General features: G+C 42.8%; 1 protein-coding gene across 1 annotated transcript in view; it reads left to right on the plus strand.

The window, feature by feature from the left end:
- Window positions 1-1823: 1823 nt before the first annotated feature.
- LOC129526135 (protein mono-ADP-ribosyltransferase PARP4-like) overlaps window positions 1824-18570 on the plus strand; it is a 34284-nt gene continuing 17537 nt past the window's right edge. Inside the window, exons 1-5 of the mRNA XM_055359569.2 lie at window positions 1824-1887; window positions 2832-2907; window positions 4043-4156; window positions 9815-9950; window positions 11665-11760. Coding sequence (XP_055215544.1) covers window positions 9829-9950; window positions 11665-11760 — 218 coding nt within the window. The 5' untranslated portion in view covers window positions 1824-1887; window positions 2832-2907; window positions 4043-4156; window positions 9815-9828. The remainder of the gene's footprint in view (window positions 1888-2831; window positions 2908-4042; window positions 4157-9814; window positions 9951-11664; window positions 11761-18570) is intronic.

Below are 18570 nucleotides of genomic sequence, written 5' to 3' on the forward strand. Positions count from 1 at the left end.
TAGCAACATTAAAACCACTGAGACTGGGGATTTGGGGGCATCATTAATGTCAGCCACCTCCCCACCAAGCGCACACACACACACACACACACACACACACACACACACTCTTACTCTGCCTCCCAGGTGCTTAATTTGTATGGCTTTGGTTTGCTAGTGAGGAAGAACTTTCTTCTTTCTTTTATGTGATTTGAGGCCATTATATTTGTATCTGGAAATTGTCAAAATTGAGGCTCTGTCTCCTCTTCCCAGTGAGAATTCATGAGCATTCCCAACATTCCCACGTGGACACAGACACATGCCACGTGTAGCCCCTGTGTTACCTTGTTCTGCCTACAAACACACCCGTGGGTCTAGAGCCCAGCAAGGCCATATTGCTAATCCAAATTTTTGTGGAAAAGGAAACTGATGCAGGATCTGCCCAGGGTCAGCCCTGCTGTTGAGCATCTGCGTAACCTCAATTCTGTCATCTGTAAAGTGCCTCCCCGACAGGGCGATGGAGAGATTGAGGGGAATGTAGGGTCGATGGCTGCACCCTGGGAAGTGCAGCTGTGGGTTCTGGGGATGGCATGGTGTGGGGGTCCCTCCAAAGGGACACAGGTCTCTGCAGTCCTGTGGGAAGGAAGCTACCCAGGCCAGGTGCATAGGGACAGGATTTACCTTGGCCCAATCATCTGGGTAGTTGAGGGGTTGTGGGGAAGGGGCCAGCCCATCCTGAGCGACTCTCCCCACAGGGAAGCCCCACGGCATGCACCAGCTGGCCACACTGCCAATGAGTTGGATGTGGAGGACGTATCACACCTTCTGGTGGCCAACAACCTGGTGGCCACCTGGATGAGGCCCACAAGTCCCTGCTGGTAGCCCTCTCCTGAGGACTCAGATGGCCCCGTGCTGGCCCTGCTGGCCTTGCTGCAGCTGGGGAGAGGATGCTTCTACGATGCCAACCCAGGTGGGCTGCAGAGGGCAGGTAGGAGCAGGACTCTTCTCTGAGGAGGGCACAGGCCTTCTGTGGCCCTTGCTCTCCACCCCACAACCTGGGCTTTGGAGCAAGCAAACCTTGTTCAGCCCTAGTTCTGCCACCTACCACAGGCCCTCACCTCTTTGACCTTCAGTCTCCTCATCTGTGTCCTGGTCTTTCGGGTTGTCATGGAAATCAGCCGGAGCAGGTACCCCAGGGCCCAGCAGGTTTCCTGCATACGGTAAGTGCTTTGTATTTGTTTTTGCTGTGGTTCCGATGATATCGGTGAAGGTTTTTGTTTGTGTGTTTTTGTCCCTATGCCCTTCCATACCATACTGCTTTTCAGGTGAAAAGAGGCCATGTATTTTACATGTTGTACATTACAAGAAAACTCAGAAGAATTATTTTTACAAAAGGCCCAATTCAATTGTATGAAAAGCATCTAACAAGACAGTATAAATTATTGTGACAGTATAATTAAAACTGGAAAGAAGTCCTCACATTAAGAGTTATTCCTATATATCACAATGCTATAGATAGTGATACTGTTTCTCTGTACAAAAAGTACGAGGCAAAAGCTCATGCAGAGCCCTTGACTTTCCCGCCTCTAAGCTAGAACATCTCCAGCTCCTTCGCTCGTGATGTGCCGACTCTCAGGAACTCATTCTGATCCTGTGCACTTTGTTATACCTTCCTCTTATAATATACCTTCCTCTTTTCCCACTGGGTTATCCTTTGATCACCAAAATTATAACTAATTTAAGGATATATTTATGAATCTTAACAATTCCAGCACTTAGGTTAATTAATTATAATAAGTCTTTGGGCAGTAAACAAGTGTGCTGTTTGCTTTTAATTCTAGAAGTGAAAACAGAAAGTCTATGCCCAGACAATGCCACAGAGGAGGAAGACACTGTGGAACTCACTGAGTAATTTACTTCTTTCTGATTCCTGGGACTCTACAGAGTTTGTAAAATCTTGTGTAAACCTCAAGCACAGTATTAAAATTCTATTTGTAGACTTTTTCATATTTTAATTTATTTTGCGTATCTAACTCGTGATTTTTTATTTGAGTCTTTTTCTTCAACTAGTATAGTGATCATTATTTTAAATTCTCAGTATTAAATGAGATTGGGTGCAATTATTAAATTGATTTTTAAAAAGAAAACCAGTGGGTTTTTTAAAATTCTTTTTTAAAAAAAACACCTATTTTCATCCTATTACTTTCCTGAGCAGCCTTTAGAGTAAAGACAGTTTGTTACTTTTGCCTGATATTTTCAAAAATGGAAATAACAACAGCCTTCCTCAAATGGAGTATGGGAGTCTAAAGTTCTGTAGGGCTTCTTAAAGCATACCCAAAACATCAGGTTCATTAGGCATCACATTCAGTCTTGTTGTATTGGTTAATAATAGTGTTTAAAGAGAAGAAAATCCAAAATGAAAAGTACAGATTATGAGAAGTCTGACTCCTTTATTTTAGAGAGGAATGGACTGTGGTCTGGAGAGGAGTGACATAGCTTCTAAGAGTCAGATCCAAAGCAAACACAAGTAGCCCATCCCCAGAGTGTGTGGCCCACTTCTTTCTGCCTCGGCCTCTGCCGCGTGGAGACCATCTTCTAGTGCAGACGCTACAGTGCTGGGTATCTGAGCGGCAGATTATGCAGAGGAGGCATCCAGCTCATTTCAAATGATCTTTTAACAATTTCTGGAAGAGCTAAGGAGGCCTTAGGGACTTACCATGTGGACTTACCATGTGTTTTGTAAGGAATCTATCATGTATTTTGTAAAGATGTACAAGAAAAAATTTATGAAATTCTGTTTAGCCTAAAATCCATTTAATGTTAAAATTTTAATTATACACTACAAATTTCAGGTTTGGTATGCAGAATGTTGAAATTCCTCATCTTCCTCAAGATTTTGAAGTTACAAAATATAACACCTTGGAGAAAGTAAGAATCTGATTTCTAGTTAGCAAAAAAAAAAAAAAACACACCTGTTTGACTGTCTTCTGAGTGTTTTTCCTATTTGATATTTTCTCATTGTTTTGAAAAATTACACATATCCTGAATATCATATATTCCTTAAAATATGAGTTGATTTTATTTATTTATTTATTTATTTATTTATTTATTTATTTATTTATTTTTGTGGAGACAAAGTCTCACTATGTTGCTGGTCTCGAACTCCTGGGCTCAAGCCATCCTCCCTCCTTAGCCTCCCAAAGTGCTAGGATTACAGGCGTGAGCCACTGTGCCCGGACCTGATTTTTAACAGCCAAGAAAATGTTTATGTTTAGAATTTAATGTTTAAATTTTTAGTATTTATATTATAAAAAAATGCATGCTCATAGCAAAAATTTTAAATAGTATAAAATATCAATATGGCGTTAAAAATAAAAGTCCTCTTCCCTGTTATTAACATTTTCTTGTATTTGGGAAGGGAAGGTTTGACACTAAGTATTTACGCTATGTTGCATTTCCGTTCCTTTTGCATTAGAAAGAAAAACAAAATCCCTTTTTTTTTTCTTTTTCACAAAGTCATGCAAATGAAAATCAACACTAGTGTCTGGTGTGGCATCACTCGCCTATAGTTGCAGCTACTTAGGGGGCTGAGGCAGGTGGATCTCTCGAGCCCAGGAGTTTGAGACCACCCGTTTGAGGCCACCCTGGGCAATATGGCAAGACCTCTGTCTCTAAAATATATAGAGAGATATAAATCGACACTAGCCTTCAAAGTGATGTTCCATTTGTATTTTTAGGTATGTTAATAAAACATAATTTGAAAATAACATTTCCCTCATTGATAAAGAAAACATGAAAAATGGTATGGCATAAACATATACAGATCTATTTACGGGATGGTAAAAATACAGGAGGGAAATGTACCAAAATATTAATAGTGATTGTATTGCTGTCATAGGATTTTAGGTGATTTTAATTTTCTTCTTGATACTTTTCTGTATTTTCTAAATTATATCTCTAAATGAACATATATTATTTTATAATTATAATGAACATTTTCAAATGGCACATGTAGTTTGATGTTTCCCGAGTGCAGCTTCTGAAAGCACATCCTATTTTCCAGGTGGGAATGGAGGGAGGCCAGGAAGCTGTGGTTGTGGAGCTGCAGTGTTCGCGGGACTCCAGGGACTGTCCTTTCCTGATATCCTCACACTTCCTCCTGGATGATGGCATGCAGGTAATGCTGTTTATATTGAGTCCTATGTGTTTATTCACCTCTGTTCATAACTCGTTTCAATGAACCAGCCAGCCTCCCAACCTTTTTCTTCTTACCTGGTGTCTTAGCTCAGGCTGCTGTTAATAAATGCAACAGGCTGGGGAGCTTAAACAACAGACATTTATTTCTCACAGTGCTAAAGGCTGGAAGCCAAGGTCAAAGTGCAGCAGGGTTGATTTCTTCTGAGGTGAGGCCTCTCTCTTTGGCTTACAGACGGCTGCCTTCTTGCTGTGTCCTCACATGATCTTCTACCTGTGGGTATCTGTGTCCTCATCTCTTCACATGAGGATAGCAGTCATATTGGATCAGGGCCCACCCCTATGATCTCACTTAATTAATCAGTTACCTCTTTAAGGGCTGTATCTCCAAACACAGTCCCATTGTTGAGGTCCTGGGAGTTAGGACTTCAGGATATGCATTTTGTAGGGGTACAGTTCAGCCCTAACACCTGGTAAATAATTTTGCAAAGGGGAAATGTGTTCTCTTTTGGAGTATGGGAGGTGAGGACCTCACCCCCTGAGTAGATCAGCACAGGGTCCCACTAGGAGGGAATGTTTAATGGGTGCAGGGAGTATAGCATTTTTGTTCTTGTTCCACATCACTTATGGGATATTTTCTTAATATTTACACCTCTGAAAGCATTCCACTGATACACTTCATTAAGCACCTGCTATATACCAAGCAATCGACTAGGGCTGACACTCAAAGATAAAAATAGCTTCACACCCTGGCCTCAGAGATCACTGTCTAGAAAGAAATAACACTCATCATTACAATCCACTGTGATACTTCCAATCCTGAATATATATATATGAGGTATTGAGGGCTCAAGGTCACAGAGCCCTGGGAACAGTAAGGGAGGCTTTGCAGAGGCCATGACCTTTGCCTTAGGTCAGTATCAGTTTAAGAGCACAGTTCCAATCTAAAATAATCATGAAACAGAAATAAATTTAGAATTAATGCCTGAAGTTCAAATAAAATTCTGTAACATTCACCAGGATGCCTTTCAAGTAGACATTCAGAGTTACAGGTCTATCTTTTTTTTTTTTTCCTCAAGACAGAGTCTCGCTCTGTTGTCCATGCTGGAGTGCAGTGGTGCGATCTCGGCTCACTGCAATCTCTGACTCCCAGGTTCAAGCAATTCTCGTGCCTCAGCCTCCCGAGTAGCTGGGATTACAGGCAAGCACCACCAAGCCTGGCTAATTTTTTTGTTTTTAGTAGAGACGGGGTTTCACGGTGTTGGCCAGGCTGGTCTCGAACTCCTGACCTCATGATCCACCTGCCTTGGCCTCCCAAAGTGCTGGGATTACAGGCATGAGCCACTGTGTGCTGCCTACAGATCTATCTCGGGCCAGGAAACAGTCACTTCTCTGTGGGAGTTGCCCTCGCAGAGGTCCACCCAGGCTCCAGGAGCTTTTCCCTTTTTTCCCTCTTTGAGTGTCAGCTCAGGTACAAGAGAAAGAGACTCACATCAGGTGGATGTGAGATCCACTTGGCTTGGAAGCCCTACCCTACAAGAGCGCATAGCTCTTGTAACATTGTCTTAGGTTCCAGATGCCCTCAAGGGACATACCCCACTATACGAGTCACTGCTCTCTGACAAGCCTGAAGCTTGGGTTTCCCACCGTTGAACCCCCAGTCTCAATGCAATTTATCAATGAGAGGTCACAATTACATAAGCAATTTTGCCTACTATTATAGCTGACATGCCATCTTTATCAGATTTCCATGGGAACAGAGCTAGAAAGCTAATCCATGGTCAAATGTGTCCAAGAAGGAGAAAGGGTTTTGTTACCCTTGTACCCAGAAATGTATACTGTATTTTGTGGAGGATTTAGTTGTTTGGGTAAGAAGTAAGTAAAAATGAAGGTGAGAAACATGATAGAATGTGTTATTGTTTTCTTCATTGAGAAAGAAAACTGTAGCATTGTATAGGCCAGGACATCCCTCAGGGTGCCTTCCTCTCTTAGCAAGCCTGAGTCTGTGTAGAGCACCCCTTGGGTGAGCCTGGTTTGCTGAGCACAGAAGTCTGTCCACCTTGATAGCAGTGAACCTTAGCTAGCTGTTCTGCTGAAGAGGATTTTCCAGCTTACTCTTCTGCTTAATAAAACCATTTTGATGGGAATCTTCCAAAATTACATTAAACTCTACCTTCTTAAATGGAGTGACTTCAACAGGCACTTCTTTTTTCCAAGTTTCAGAGGTGTCCTGCAGCCCCCCTATCTGGGAGGGTGGTTTATGGGTATCCTGAGTAGTGTGGCTTCCCAGGGCTATGATTTCTTTTTAATGGAAAATTATAAGTGTTGGTGAGGATATAGAGAGACTGAAAGCCTCATACACTGCTGATGGGAGGGAAAAATGATGCAGCCTCTGATGATTCCTCAACAAATTAAACATATGATTAAGATAAGACCCAGCAATTCCACTCCTAGTTCTATACTCAAAGGACTTGAAAGCAAGTACTCAAATAGGTACTTGTACATGAATATTCATAGCAACACTATTCACAACAGCCAAAAGGTGGAAATAACTCAAATGTTCATCAACAGGGAAATGGATAAACAAAATGTGATAAATATATGTAATAGAATATTATTCAGCCATGAAAAAGGAATGAAGTACTGACACATACTACAAATGGGTGAACCTCAAAAATATTACGCTGAGTGAAAGAAGCCACATATTGTATGATTCTGTTTATATGAAATATCTAGAATAGATAAATCCACAGAGACAGCAAATTGTGTGGTGCCATTAGAGGGAGGGATGGGGACTGACAGCCAAAAGGTACGGGGTTTTCTTTTGGGCAAATAAAAATTTTGGAACTAGAGGTGGTGATTACGTGACATTTTGAATGTTCTGTACTAAATACTACCTAATTGTACACTTAATGGTTAATTTTATCTTTTTGTAATTTCTCCTTAATTTTTAAAAAATCTGGGCCAGGCATGGTGGCTCACACGTGTAATCCCAGCACTTTGGGAGGCCGAGGTGGGCAGATCACTTGAGGTCAGGAGTTTGAGACCAGCCTGGGCAACATGGTGAAACCCTGTCTCTACTAAAAATGCAAAAATTAGCAGGGCATGGTGATACACGTTTGTGGTCCCAGTTACTCAGGGGGCTGAGGCACAAGAATCACTTGAACCTGGGAGGTGGAGGTTGCAGTGAGCCAGGATCATGCCATTGCACTCTAGCCTGGGAGACAGAGCAAGACTCTGTCTCAAAAACATTCGTTTCCACAGGCCTTCTCCAGATTTTGTTTTTATATGTAATCAAATTCTTTTGGTTTGACTTTTGACCCTCCCCTAGGTGTCTGTTGAGATCTATACTAATTAAGAGTCCGGTGACATGGAAGGTAGAATCGGGAGGGCAATAAGCTTTCTCCAGGAAGACAGGAAGAGCCACGTCAAGCCCCGGGAGTGGCAGCTGCAGTTCAGCCCTCCAGGGCTACCTGAGCAAGCCCTTGGAGAGCCACCCCACCCCCTAAGTACAAAAGCAGTCACACAACTAAAGTGGGCTTCTTCATAGGGAAAGATCCTGCTGCTGTGAAAAGTTAGATTTTCTTCATTTCATTTCACTAATCATGATTTCTTTATATTACTTTTTTCTAGTTATAAAACTCATGTTCTTTGCTAAAAGCTTAGAAAATATCTAAAAATATGAAGAAAATTAAAAATCACTCAAAATCTCACCACCCAAAGACAACCCCGAGATAATATAACCACTGTTAACATTTGGGTGTAGAACATAACCCAGCCTGAATCACCCCGATGCTGCTCACCCGGGGGTGTGCTGGTAAGCCAGCTCTGTGAAGGAAAAGTCCTGATCTGGAATATTTGCTGAGTTCTGGGAAGCAAATACTCCCACCACAGCTAATGTCAAGGTGCTGACCTGAGGCCACTGGACATGGGGTTGGGAAGATGTGCCCTTCCTCCCACCACAGCTGCCCTCAGCCATACCCCGTCTCCCCCAACAACTGCCCCATCTTAGCTACCCACTCAGAGCCAGTGTGGGGTCTCTCTGTCCCTCATCCCCACATACCCACGTTCTGTCAATTCTGCCTTCAAAGTGTCCTTCGTCTGTTGGCTACTTCCATTCACTCTGCCGCCATCTTTAATCCGATCATGTTATCCCATCTACAAAGTCCTTCCAGATGTTCTCCTCCACTCCTGCCCCATCCAACCCATCACAACCAGTGAGGTCTTAAAATACACATTTTATGGTGCGACATTCCAATAAACGTCACCTCCCAAGAGAGGCCTTTCTTGACAACCCTTTCTCCAAACCTGGTTGGTTTCCTAAACAGCACTTAAAAATAAGGTATTTGATAACTTTTTTTTTTTTTTTTTGAGATGGAGTCTTGCTCTGTCACCAGGCTGGAGTGCAGTGGCGCGATCTTGTCTGACTGCAACCTCCACCTCCTGGCTTCAAGTGATTCTCCTGTCTCAGCCTCCCGAGTAGCTGGGACTACAGGTGTGCAGCACCATGCCCAACTAATTTTTGTATTTTTACTAGAGACGGGGTTTCACCGTGTTAGCCAGGATAGTCTCATCTCCTGACCTCATGATCCGCCCGCCTCGGCCTCCCAAAGTGCTGGGATTACAGGCGTGAGCCACCGCGCGTGGCCGATAACATTTTTTTTTTTTTCTTGAGACGGAGTCTTGCTCTGTCGCCCAGATTGCAGTGCGGTGACACGATCTCGGCTCACTGCAAGCTCAGCCTCCCGGGTTCATGCCATTCTCCTGCCTCAGCCTCCTGAGTAGCTGCGACTACAGGCGCCCGCTGCCACGCCCAGCTAATTTTTTGTATTTTTAGTTGAGATGGCGTTTCACCGTGTTAGCCAGGATGGTCTCAATCTCCTGACCTCGTGATCCGCCCGCCTCGGCCTCCCAAAGTGCTGGGATTACAGGCGTGAGCCACCGCGCCCGGCAAACTTTCTTTCTTTTGAGACAGAGTCTTGTTCTGTCGCCCAGGCTCTAGTGAAGTGGCACGATCTCGGCTCATTGCAACCTCTACCGCCCCCATCCCCCGCCAGGTTCAAGTGATTCTCCTGCCTCAGCCTTCTGAGTAGCTGGAACTATAGGTGCACACCACCACGCCCAACTAATATTTGTATTTTTAGTAGAGATGGGGTTTCACCATGTTGCACAGGCTGGTCTCAAACTTCTGGGCTCAAGTGATCCAGCCGCCTTGGCCTCCCAAAGTGCTGGGATTACAGGCCTGAGCCACCACAACCGGCCAGAAGTTACATTCTTTTTTTTTTTTTTTTTTTTTTTTTTTTCAGAGACATGGTCTTGCTCTGTTGCCCAGAGCAAGAACTATATATTCCATATATTATTATATATTTGACAAAATTGGGATCATACTATGTACAAAGTTTTGTAATCTACTTTTAAACTTTGTATTTTGCTGTATGCTTTACTACATATCCTTATTTTTTTAAAGAATTTGATTTTTTTAATACCTGCATAATACTTCGAAGATAGGCTGTGCTGTGACTCATTGAATCAGTTTCCTGATAATAGACATTTGGACTCTTTTGGGATTTCTTCTGCCATAATGACTTTTTGTTTTGTTTCCCATTATGTAATCTAAAGGCTTTTCTTCTAATTCTTACAGTAAGAGCCCAGTGGATGTCTTGCAGATTTAGAGTTGGCAGAGTGAATGAAACCACAGAGTTTTTGAGCAAACCTGGCAATGTGAGGCCCTTGTTGCGTGGTTCTCCTGTACGAAACATCGTGGGAATCTTGTGTCGGTACGAGTAGCCATCTTTATTTTTCAAAAATTTCAGCCTCACAAATGTGAAGTGTTTTACTTTTTTTTTCTACTTTTTTCTATATTACATGGGTCTTTTCAGTTAAAATCAGCTAGCTTACTGCATTCTGGAGAAAATTACACAGTTTATAATTAAGTGTGTAATTTAAATTACATATTTATGGCTGGGCAGGGTGGGTCACACCTGTCATCCTAGCACTTTGGGAGGCTGAGGCAAAAGGATCACCTGAGGCCAGGGGTTCAAGACCAGCCTGGAAAACCTAGCAAGACCTCATCTGTATTTTGAAAAATTATGTATCTATTACTTTTAAAATTTAGTAAATAGGTATGAATTGCTTCTTGAAGACTGTGTCATATGAAGAAAAGTGATTCTATATTCATGAGTCTTCCATGTGTATCTAATGTAGGGATAGCCCAATATTTAAAGAGAAGAGTCCAGAAATTAGAGTGCACACTAGACAACACGAGTTGTTTATTTGAAACATAACTCTAAGATTCTGTTTGCTTTGAATTACTACTTAATATTAGGGCTGAAACTGAAGTCACAGGAGCAGGAGAAAATACTATTAAATGTAGATCCATTAATTAAGTACTTAGAAGAAACGTAAAAAGAAACATACAAGATTCACCTGGGGGGAAAAAAAACCCATTAAACTGCTACTGAGGGACCCAAAAGGCAACTTGCATGAATCAGAAGGATGCCAATTTTTCCTGGATTAGTCTATAGATTTAGTGCAGTCATGATAAAATTACCAATAAGATTTTTTTAAAGAAGTGAAAAGCTGATTCTACAACACATACTTTTTTTAATTTTGAAATTACCAGAAAAATTCTGGAAAAGAAGCGTAATGAGGGTGACATTAATATTAAACAGCAATTAACTCAAAAACACAGAAGATTTAGGATATGATACAAGCAGATCTTCGTGGAAGAAAGACAAGTTCTTCAATACTATCTATAGAGATAAACGGGTAACCGCAAGGAAAAAAATATAAAGTTGGACCGTTACCTCATTTCTCATACTTAAACTCCAGATAGAGCAAATATTTAAATATTTAAATTCAAACCATAAAAGTATACTAAATGAAAAATGGGAGAATCTTTTTAAACTAATCTTTAAGTAGGGATGAGCTTTCTAAGTAGGACCAAAACCCAAAAGCTATTTTACAAAATTCATTAGATCTCCTAATACGAAATTCAAACAGTAGGTGTTTATATAATAAAAGGCAGGGGCTGGGAGCCGTGGCTCATGCCTGTATTCCCAGCACTTTGGGAGGCTGAGGCAGGTGGATCATGAGGCCAGGAGATCGAGACCATCCTGACTAACACGGTGAAACCCCGTCTCTACTAAAAATACAAAAAATTAGCCGGGTGTGGTGGCACATGCCTATAGTCCCAGCTACTCAGGAGGCTGAGGCAGGAGAATGGCGTGAACCCGGGAGGCGGAGCTTGCAGTGAGCTGAGATGGCGCCACTGCACTCCAGCCTGAGCAACAGAGCGAGACTCCGTCTCAGAAAAAAAAAAAAAAGGCAGAAATCTCCCTTTACTTGTGTTCCGAGAAACAACCATGGCTTCACCCTGATTGCAGAGTTCTCTGAATGCCAGAAGTTCAGTAGGAACCTGCCAAAGTTCTGAGCAAGGGAGAGATGCAGTTAGCGTTGGGCTTACACCTTATCCTGCCCTTCTCTTTTCAGAGGGTTGCTTTTACCCAAAGTAGTGGAAGATCGTGGTGTGCAAAGAACAGACGTTGGAAACCTTGGAAGTGGGATTTATTTCAGTGATTTGCTCAGGTATGTTCGATCCTTAATCACAGAATCATTACTGAGTACTTGCTATGTGTTTTCTTCTGTCTTTCCTTGGTGAGGGAGTTTCTCAACCAAAACACAGATTTATCTATTATATATGACCTCAATATGCCTGGAATACTATTTCATCTTCAACATCCTTGATAATATTTAAATCTGCCCTTGGGCCAGACATGGTGGCTTATGCCTGTAATCCCAGCTCTTTGGGAGGCCAGGGCAGGAGGATCACTTGAGCCCAGGAGTTTAAGACCAGCCTAGGCAACATAGCAAGACCCCATCTCTATAAAAAATTTTAAAAATTAGCTGTGCATGGTGGTGCTAATAGAACCCATAGTTCCAGCTACTAGGGAGGCTGAGGCAGGAGGATCACTTGAGTCCAGGAATTCAAGGCAGGAGTGAGCTATGATTATGCCACTGCAGTCCAGAGTGGGCAACACAGTGAGAAGAACCCCAGGTACATCATCTGCCAACCTCATAATTGGTATTGTGACATCATTTTATGCAAGGAAACAGACTCAGGGAGGTCAGGGAACTTGCCTGAGGTTGCAGAGCTAATTAAAGGATGGAGACTGAGTTCAGGCCCAGGACAAAGTATAATGATCCAAGATATTTAAAGAGTTCCTACAAATCAATAAGGAAAAGATAAGCAACCCTATAAGCAGATGTGCAAAAGACTTGAATAGAAACCCAATAGCAAAGAAAATGAGCTGGGGCCAGGCACAGTGGCTTATGCCTGTAATCCCAGCACTTTGGGAGGCCAAGGCAGGTAGATCACTTGAGGCCAGGAGTTCGAGACCATCCTGGCCAATGTGATGAAACCCCATCTCTACTAAAAATACAAAAATTAGCTGTGCGTGGTGGTATGCACCTGTAGTCCCAGCTACTCAGGAGTTTGAGGCAGAGAGATTTCTCAAATTCAGGAGTTTGAGATTAGCCTGGGCAACACAGCAAGGCCCTACGTCTAAAAAAACTTTTTAAAATTAGCCAGGCATTGTGTCATACATCTGTAATCCAAGCTACTCAGGAGGCTGAGGCAGGAGGATTGCTTGAGCCCAGCAGTCCAAGGCCACAGTGAGGTATGACTGAACCACTACATCCAGCTTGGGAGACAAAGCGAGACCCAATCTTTAAAAAAAAAAAAAAGAAAGAAAGAAAAGAAAAAAGAAAAAAAGAGAGAGCACTGTAATAACAGAACACTGGAAATCATGCAGATGTCCATGGACAGTGGAATGGATCCGTACATTTTGGTGGAGTCCTACATGAAGTCCCATCCTGCAGTTTAAACAAGTGGACTGTGGCTACACATGTCAAATGGATGAGCCTTAGGACCTTAGTGGAGCAAAAGTTACTAGATGATTCTATATACAGGCATACCTTGGAGATATTGAGGGTTTGATTCCACACTACTGCAATAAAGCAAATATTGCAATAAAGTGAGTCACACACATTTTTTGGTTTCCCAATGAGTATAAAGGGTTTACACTCTAGTCTATTGAGTATGCAATAGCATTGTTTTTTTAAAAAATGTACATACCTTAATTTTAACATACTATATTACTAAAAATGCTAATCATCTGAGCCTTCAGTGAGCCATTGTCTTTTTGCTGGTGGAAGGTCTTGTCTCAATGTTGATGGCTGCTGACTGATGAGGGTGGTGGTTGCTGAAAGCTGAGGTGGCCGTGGCAATTTCTTAAAATAAGACAAGAATGAAGTTTGCCTCAGCAATTGACTCTTCCTTTCATGAAAGATTTATCTGTAGTATGAGATGCTATTTGATACCATTTACCTGCAGTAGAACTTCCTTGAAAATTGGAGTCAATTATCTCAAACACTGCTGCTGCTTTATCCACTAAGTTTATGTAATATTCAAAATCCTTTGTTGTCAATTCAACAATGTTCACAACATCTTCACCAGGAATGGATTCCATCTCAAGAAACCACTTTCTTCACTCATTCATAAGAAGCAACTCCTCATTCATTCAAGTTTGATCATGAGATTGCAGCAATTCGGTCCCATTTTCAGGCTCCAATTCTAATTCTAGTTCTCCTGCTGCTTCTGCCACATCTACAGTGACTTCCTCCACTGAAGTTTGAACCCCTCAAAGTCACCCAAGATAGTTAGAATAAACTTCTTCCAAACCCCTGTTAATACTGATATGCTGACTTCCTCCCATAACTCATCAAATGGTCTTAAGGGCAAGGAGAATAGCGAATCCTTTCTGGAAGGTTTTCAATTTACTTTGTTCAGATCCATCAGAGGAATCACTGTCTAAGGCAGCTATAGCCTTACAAAATGTATTTTTTTTTTTTTTTAGAGTTGGGGACTTGCTCCATTATTGCCCAGGTGAGAGTACAGTAAGATGCAACCATAGCTCCCTGGAACCTCAAACGGCTGAACTCAAGTGATCATCCCACCTCAGACTCCTGGGATTACAGGCATACCTGGCCAAAATGTATTTCTTTCTTTCTTTCTTTCTTTTTTTTTTTTTTTGAGATTGATTTTGCTCTTGTTGCCCAGGTTGGAGTGCAATGGCGCGATCACGGCTCGCTGCAACCTCCGCCTCCCGGTTTCAAGCGATTCTTCTGTCTCAGCCTCCTGAGTAGCTGGGATTACAGGTGCATGCCACCATGCCTGGCTAATTTTTGTATTTTTAGTAGAGACGGGGTTTCATCATATTGGTCAGGCCGGTCTCAAACTCCTGACCTCAGGTGATCTGCCCTCCTCGGCCTTCCAAAGTGCTGGGATGACAGGCATGAGCCACCGCACCCAGCCCAAAATATATTTCTTAAGTAATAAGACTTGAAAGCTGAAATTACTCCTTGATCCATGGCTGCAGAATGGAAGTTGTGTTAGCAAGCGTGAAAACAACAAACTCCTTGTACCTCTCCATCAGAGCTCCTGGATGGCTAGGCGCTTTGCCAGTGAGCAGTCATATTTTGAAAGGAACCTTTTTTGTTTAGCAATAGATCTCTACACTGGGCGTAAAATTCAGTAAACCATTCTGTAAACAGATGTGCTGTCATCCAGGTTTTGTTGTTCCATTTATAGAGCACAGAAAGAGTAGATTTAGCACAATTCTTTAGGGCTCTAGGATTTTTGGAATGGTAAGTGAATACTGGCTTCAGCTCATAGTCACCAGCTGCATTAGCCCCTGACAAGAGTCAGCCTGTCATCTGAAGCTTTGAAGCCAGCCATTGACTCCTCTCCAGCTGTGGAAGTCCTAGATGGCATTTTCTTCCAATAGAAGGCTGTTATGTCTACATGGAAAATCTGTTGTTTAGTGAAGCCACCTACATCAGTGATCTTAGCTAGATCTTCTGGATAATTTGCTGCAGCTTCTACATCAGCACTGGGTGGTTCACCTTCCATTGTTATGTTATGGAGATGGCTTCTTTCCTTAAACCTCAGCCAACCTCTGCTAGCTTCAAGCCTTCCTTCTGCAGTTTCCTCACCTCTCTGAGCCTTCATAGAATTGAACAGAGTTGGGGCCTTGCTCTGGATTAGACTTTGGCTTAAGAGAATGCTGTGGCTGGTTTGATCTTCTATCCAGACTATTAAAATTTTCTTCACATCAGCAATAAGGCTGTTTTGCTTTCTTATCATTCGTATGTTCACTGGAGCAGCACTTCTAATTTCCTTCAAGAATTGTTTCTTTACATTCACCACTTGGAGAACTGTTTGCCGCAAGGGGCCTAGCTTTCAGCCCGCCTTGGTTTTCAACAAGCCTTCCTCACCAAGCTTAATCATTTCTAGCTTTTGATTTAAAGTGAAAGATGTACAACTCTTTCTTTCACTTGAACACTTAGAGGCCACTGTAGGGTTATTAACTGGCCTAATTTCAGTATTGCTGTATCTCAGGAAATAGGGAGGCCAGAGAAGAAGGAGAGAGATGAGGGAACCACTGGTCAGTGGAGTAGTCAGAACACACATAACATTTACCAAGCCCACCACCTTATATGCGCACAGTTCATTGCACCCAAAACAATTGCAACAGTAACATCACAGATCATTGATCACACATTGCCATTACAGCTATAATAAAAATGAAAAGGTTTGAAACACTGTGAGAATTACCAAAATGAGACACAGAGACACAAAGGAAGCACATGCTGTTAAAAAAAAAATGGCACCAGTAGACCTGCTCAACACGGAGTTGCCACAAACCTTCAATCTGTAAAAAAAAAAAAAAAAAAAAAAAAAAAGCAATATCTGCAAAGTGCAATAAAACGAGGTATGCATGTATGTGCAAGGCTCAAAAACAAGCAAAAGTATACATTACATTGTTGAGGGACATATATCTGTGCGTTAATACTATGAAAGAAAATAGGCCAGGCAGTGGCTCAAGCCAGTAATCCTAACCCTTTGGAAGACCAAGGTGGATGAAATTGCTTGAGGCCAAGAGTTCAAGACCAGCCTGGGCAACATAGTGAGACCCCATAGCTACAAAAATGTTTTTTTTTCGAGACAGAGTCTCACTCTGTCGCCCGGGCTGGCGTGCAGTGGCGCGAGCTCGGCTTACTGCAATCTCCTCCTGCGGGGTTCACGCCATTCTCCTGCCTCAGCCTCCCTAGTAGCTGGGACTACAGGCGCCTGCCACCACGCCCGGCTAATTTTTTTGTATTTTTAGTAGAGACGGGGTTTCACCGTGTTAACCAGGATGGTCTCGATCTCCTGACCTCGTGATCCACCCGTCTCGGCCTCCCAAAGTGCTGGGATTACAGGCATGAGCCACTGCTCCCGGCCGCTACAAAATTGTTTTTAAAAATTAGCCAGGCACAGTGGTGCACACCTGTAGTCCCAGCCTCAGGAGACTGAGGTGGGAGGATTGCTTGAGGCCAGGAGGTTGAGGCTGCAGAGAGCTATGATTGCACCACTGCACTCCAGCTTGGATGAAAGAGTGCAAGACCCTGTCTCAAACACACACACACACACACACACACACACACACACACACACAAAAGAGAAAACTGTTATAAAAAAGGGGACACAGTAAAACCTCTCCCACCTACCCAGGGTCTCCTCTGTGGCTCCTTATGGAATAAATTCCACATGGGAAAAAAGAGAAAATAACACACACAAAAATCAAGACAGTGATCAAATTACCTCTGGGTGGGAGAGAAGGTGAGCTGTGGGGCAGCATAGAAGTTTTAGGGATGTTCTAGTTCTTAAGCTAAGTGGTAGCTATGTGGATATTTATCTTATTATTCTTTAAATATGTATATCATAAATGTTTTTTCCTATGCACAATATATCAAAGTAAAAATTTTTAGATGTGAATTGAGCCAAATAGCAGTGGATTAAGGAGTAAATAAGCCAGAAGAGACGGTCACTGGACCCCTCTGCCAGAACATGGTGAGATAGGAAGCAACAGAGAGAGCTCCAGGGAGAAGTCCAGGGTGGGGCTTAATGAAAAGGAAGGAAGCATGCTTGTAAGTTGCAGGAAAAGAGCCTTCCAAAGGGGAGAGGGTTATAGAAGGAATGGGGGGACTGATTTTTTTTTTTTTTTTTAGTGGGGGAAACAAAGAAGGGTCGTCTGGCCATACTTCTGCATTTTGAACTTAATCTTTAAAAAAATAAGGCCGGGCGCGGTGGCTTACGCCTGTAATCCCAGAACTTTGGGAGGCCGAGACAGGCGGATCACGAGGTCAGGAGATCGAGACCATCCTGGCTAACACAGTGAAACCCGGTCTCTACTGAAAATACAAAAAATTAGCCGGGCGTGGTGGCGGGAGCCTGTTGTCCCAGCTACTCCGGAGGCTGAGGCAGAAGAATGGTGTGAACCCGGGAGGTGGGGCTTGCAGTGAGCGGAGATAGCGCCACTGCAGTCTGGCCTGGGCAAAAGAGCGAGACTCCGTCTCAAAAAAAAGAAAGAAAAAAAAAATAGGCCGGGCTCGGTGGCTCACACTTGTAATCCCAGCACTTTGGGAGGCCGAGGCAGGCCGATCACGAGGTCAGGAGATAAGAGACCATCCTGGCTAACACGGTGAAACCGTGTCGCTACTAAAAATACAAAAAAATTAGCCGGGCGTGGTGGCGGGTACCTGCAGTCCCAGCTGTGGGGGAGGCTGAGGCAGGAGAATGGCGTGAACCCGGGAGGCGGAGCTTGCAGTGAGCCGAAATCCGCCACAGCACTCCAGCCTGGGCGACAGAGGGAGACTCTGTTTCTAAAAAAAAAAAAATAGAGATGCGTCTCTAAAATGTTGTCCCCTGTGTCCAAGTGTTCTCATTGTTCAATTCCTACCTATGTAACAAACCTGCACGTTGTGCACACGTACCCTAGAACTTAAAGTATAATAAAAAAATAAAATGTTGTCCCCAAAGGTGTGTCCTAGCCTGTGCTCCTAATAGCAAGAGTTGCCTTATTAAAGCTGCTGATTCCCCAAGAAAGATAAAACAACATTTCTCATTTGGATATCATTTGAAATGTTTGTTTTTCCACTCAGGAGGCTTTGTGAGAGCTTGTCTTTCCCTTTGACTGGTTCTTACTCACTTGGTACCCACAGTTCTTACTCCTTTCCGAGCTTTAGTGCAGAGAATTAAATCTACTTTTTCCTAATTAATAAGGCGGTGGTTTTTCCTTCTACTTACCACCCCGGTATTTATGACAGCAAAGTGTGTATATTTTAGTAGCTAACAAAGATTTAGGAGAACAGTAGAATTCATTTCCGTCTGGAAACAAAGTGCTTTGAGCACTGCCTAGCACAACATAAGGGCAATATACATATTTGTCACGTAGAAATGCGAAATAGGCCAGGCATGGTTGCTCATGCCTGTAATCCTAGCACTATGGGAGG

The sequence above is a fragment of the Gorilla gorilla genome, chromosome 14 (genome assembly GCF_029281585.2).
Source record: "Gorilla gorilla gorilla isolate KB3781 chromosome 14, NHGRI_mGorGor1-v2.1_pri, whole genome shotgun sequence".
Classification (NCBI taxonomy): Eukaryota; Metazoa; Chordata; class Mammalia; order Primates; family Hominidae; genus Gorilla; species Gorilla gorilla.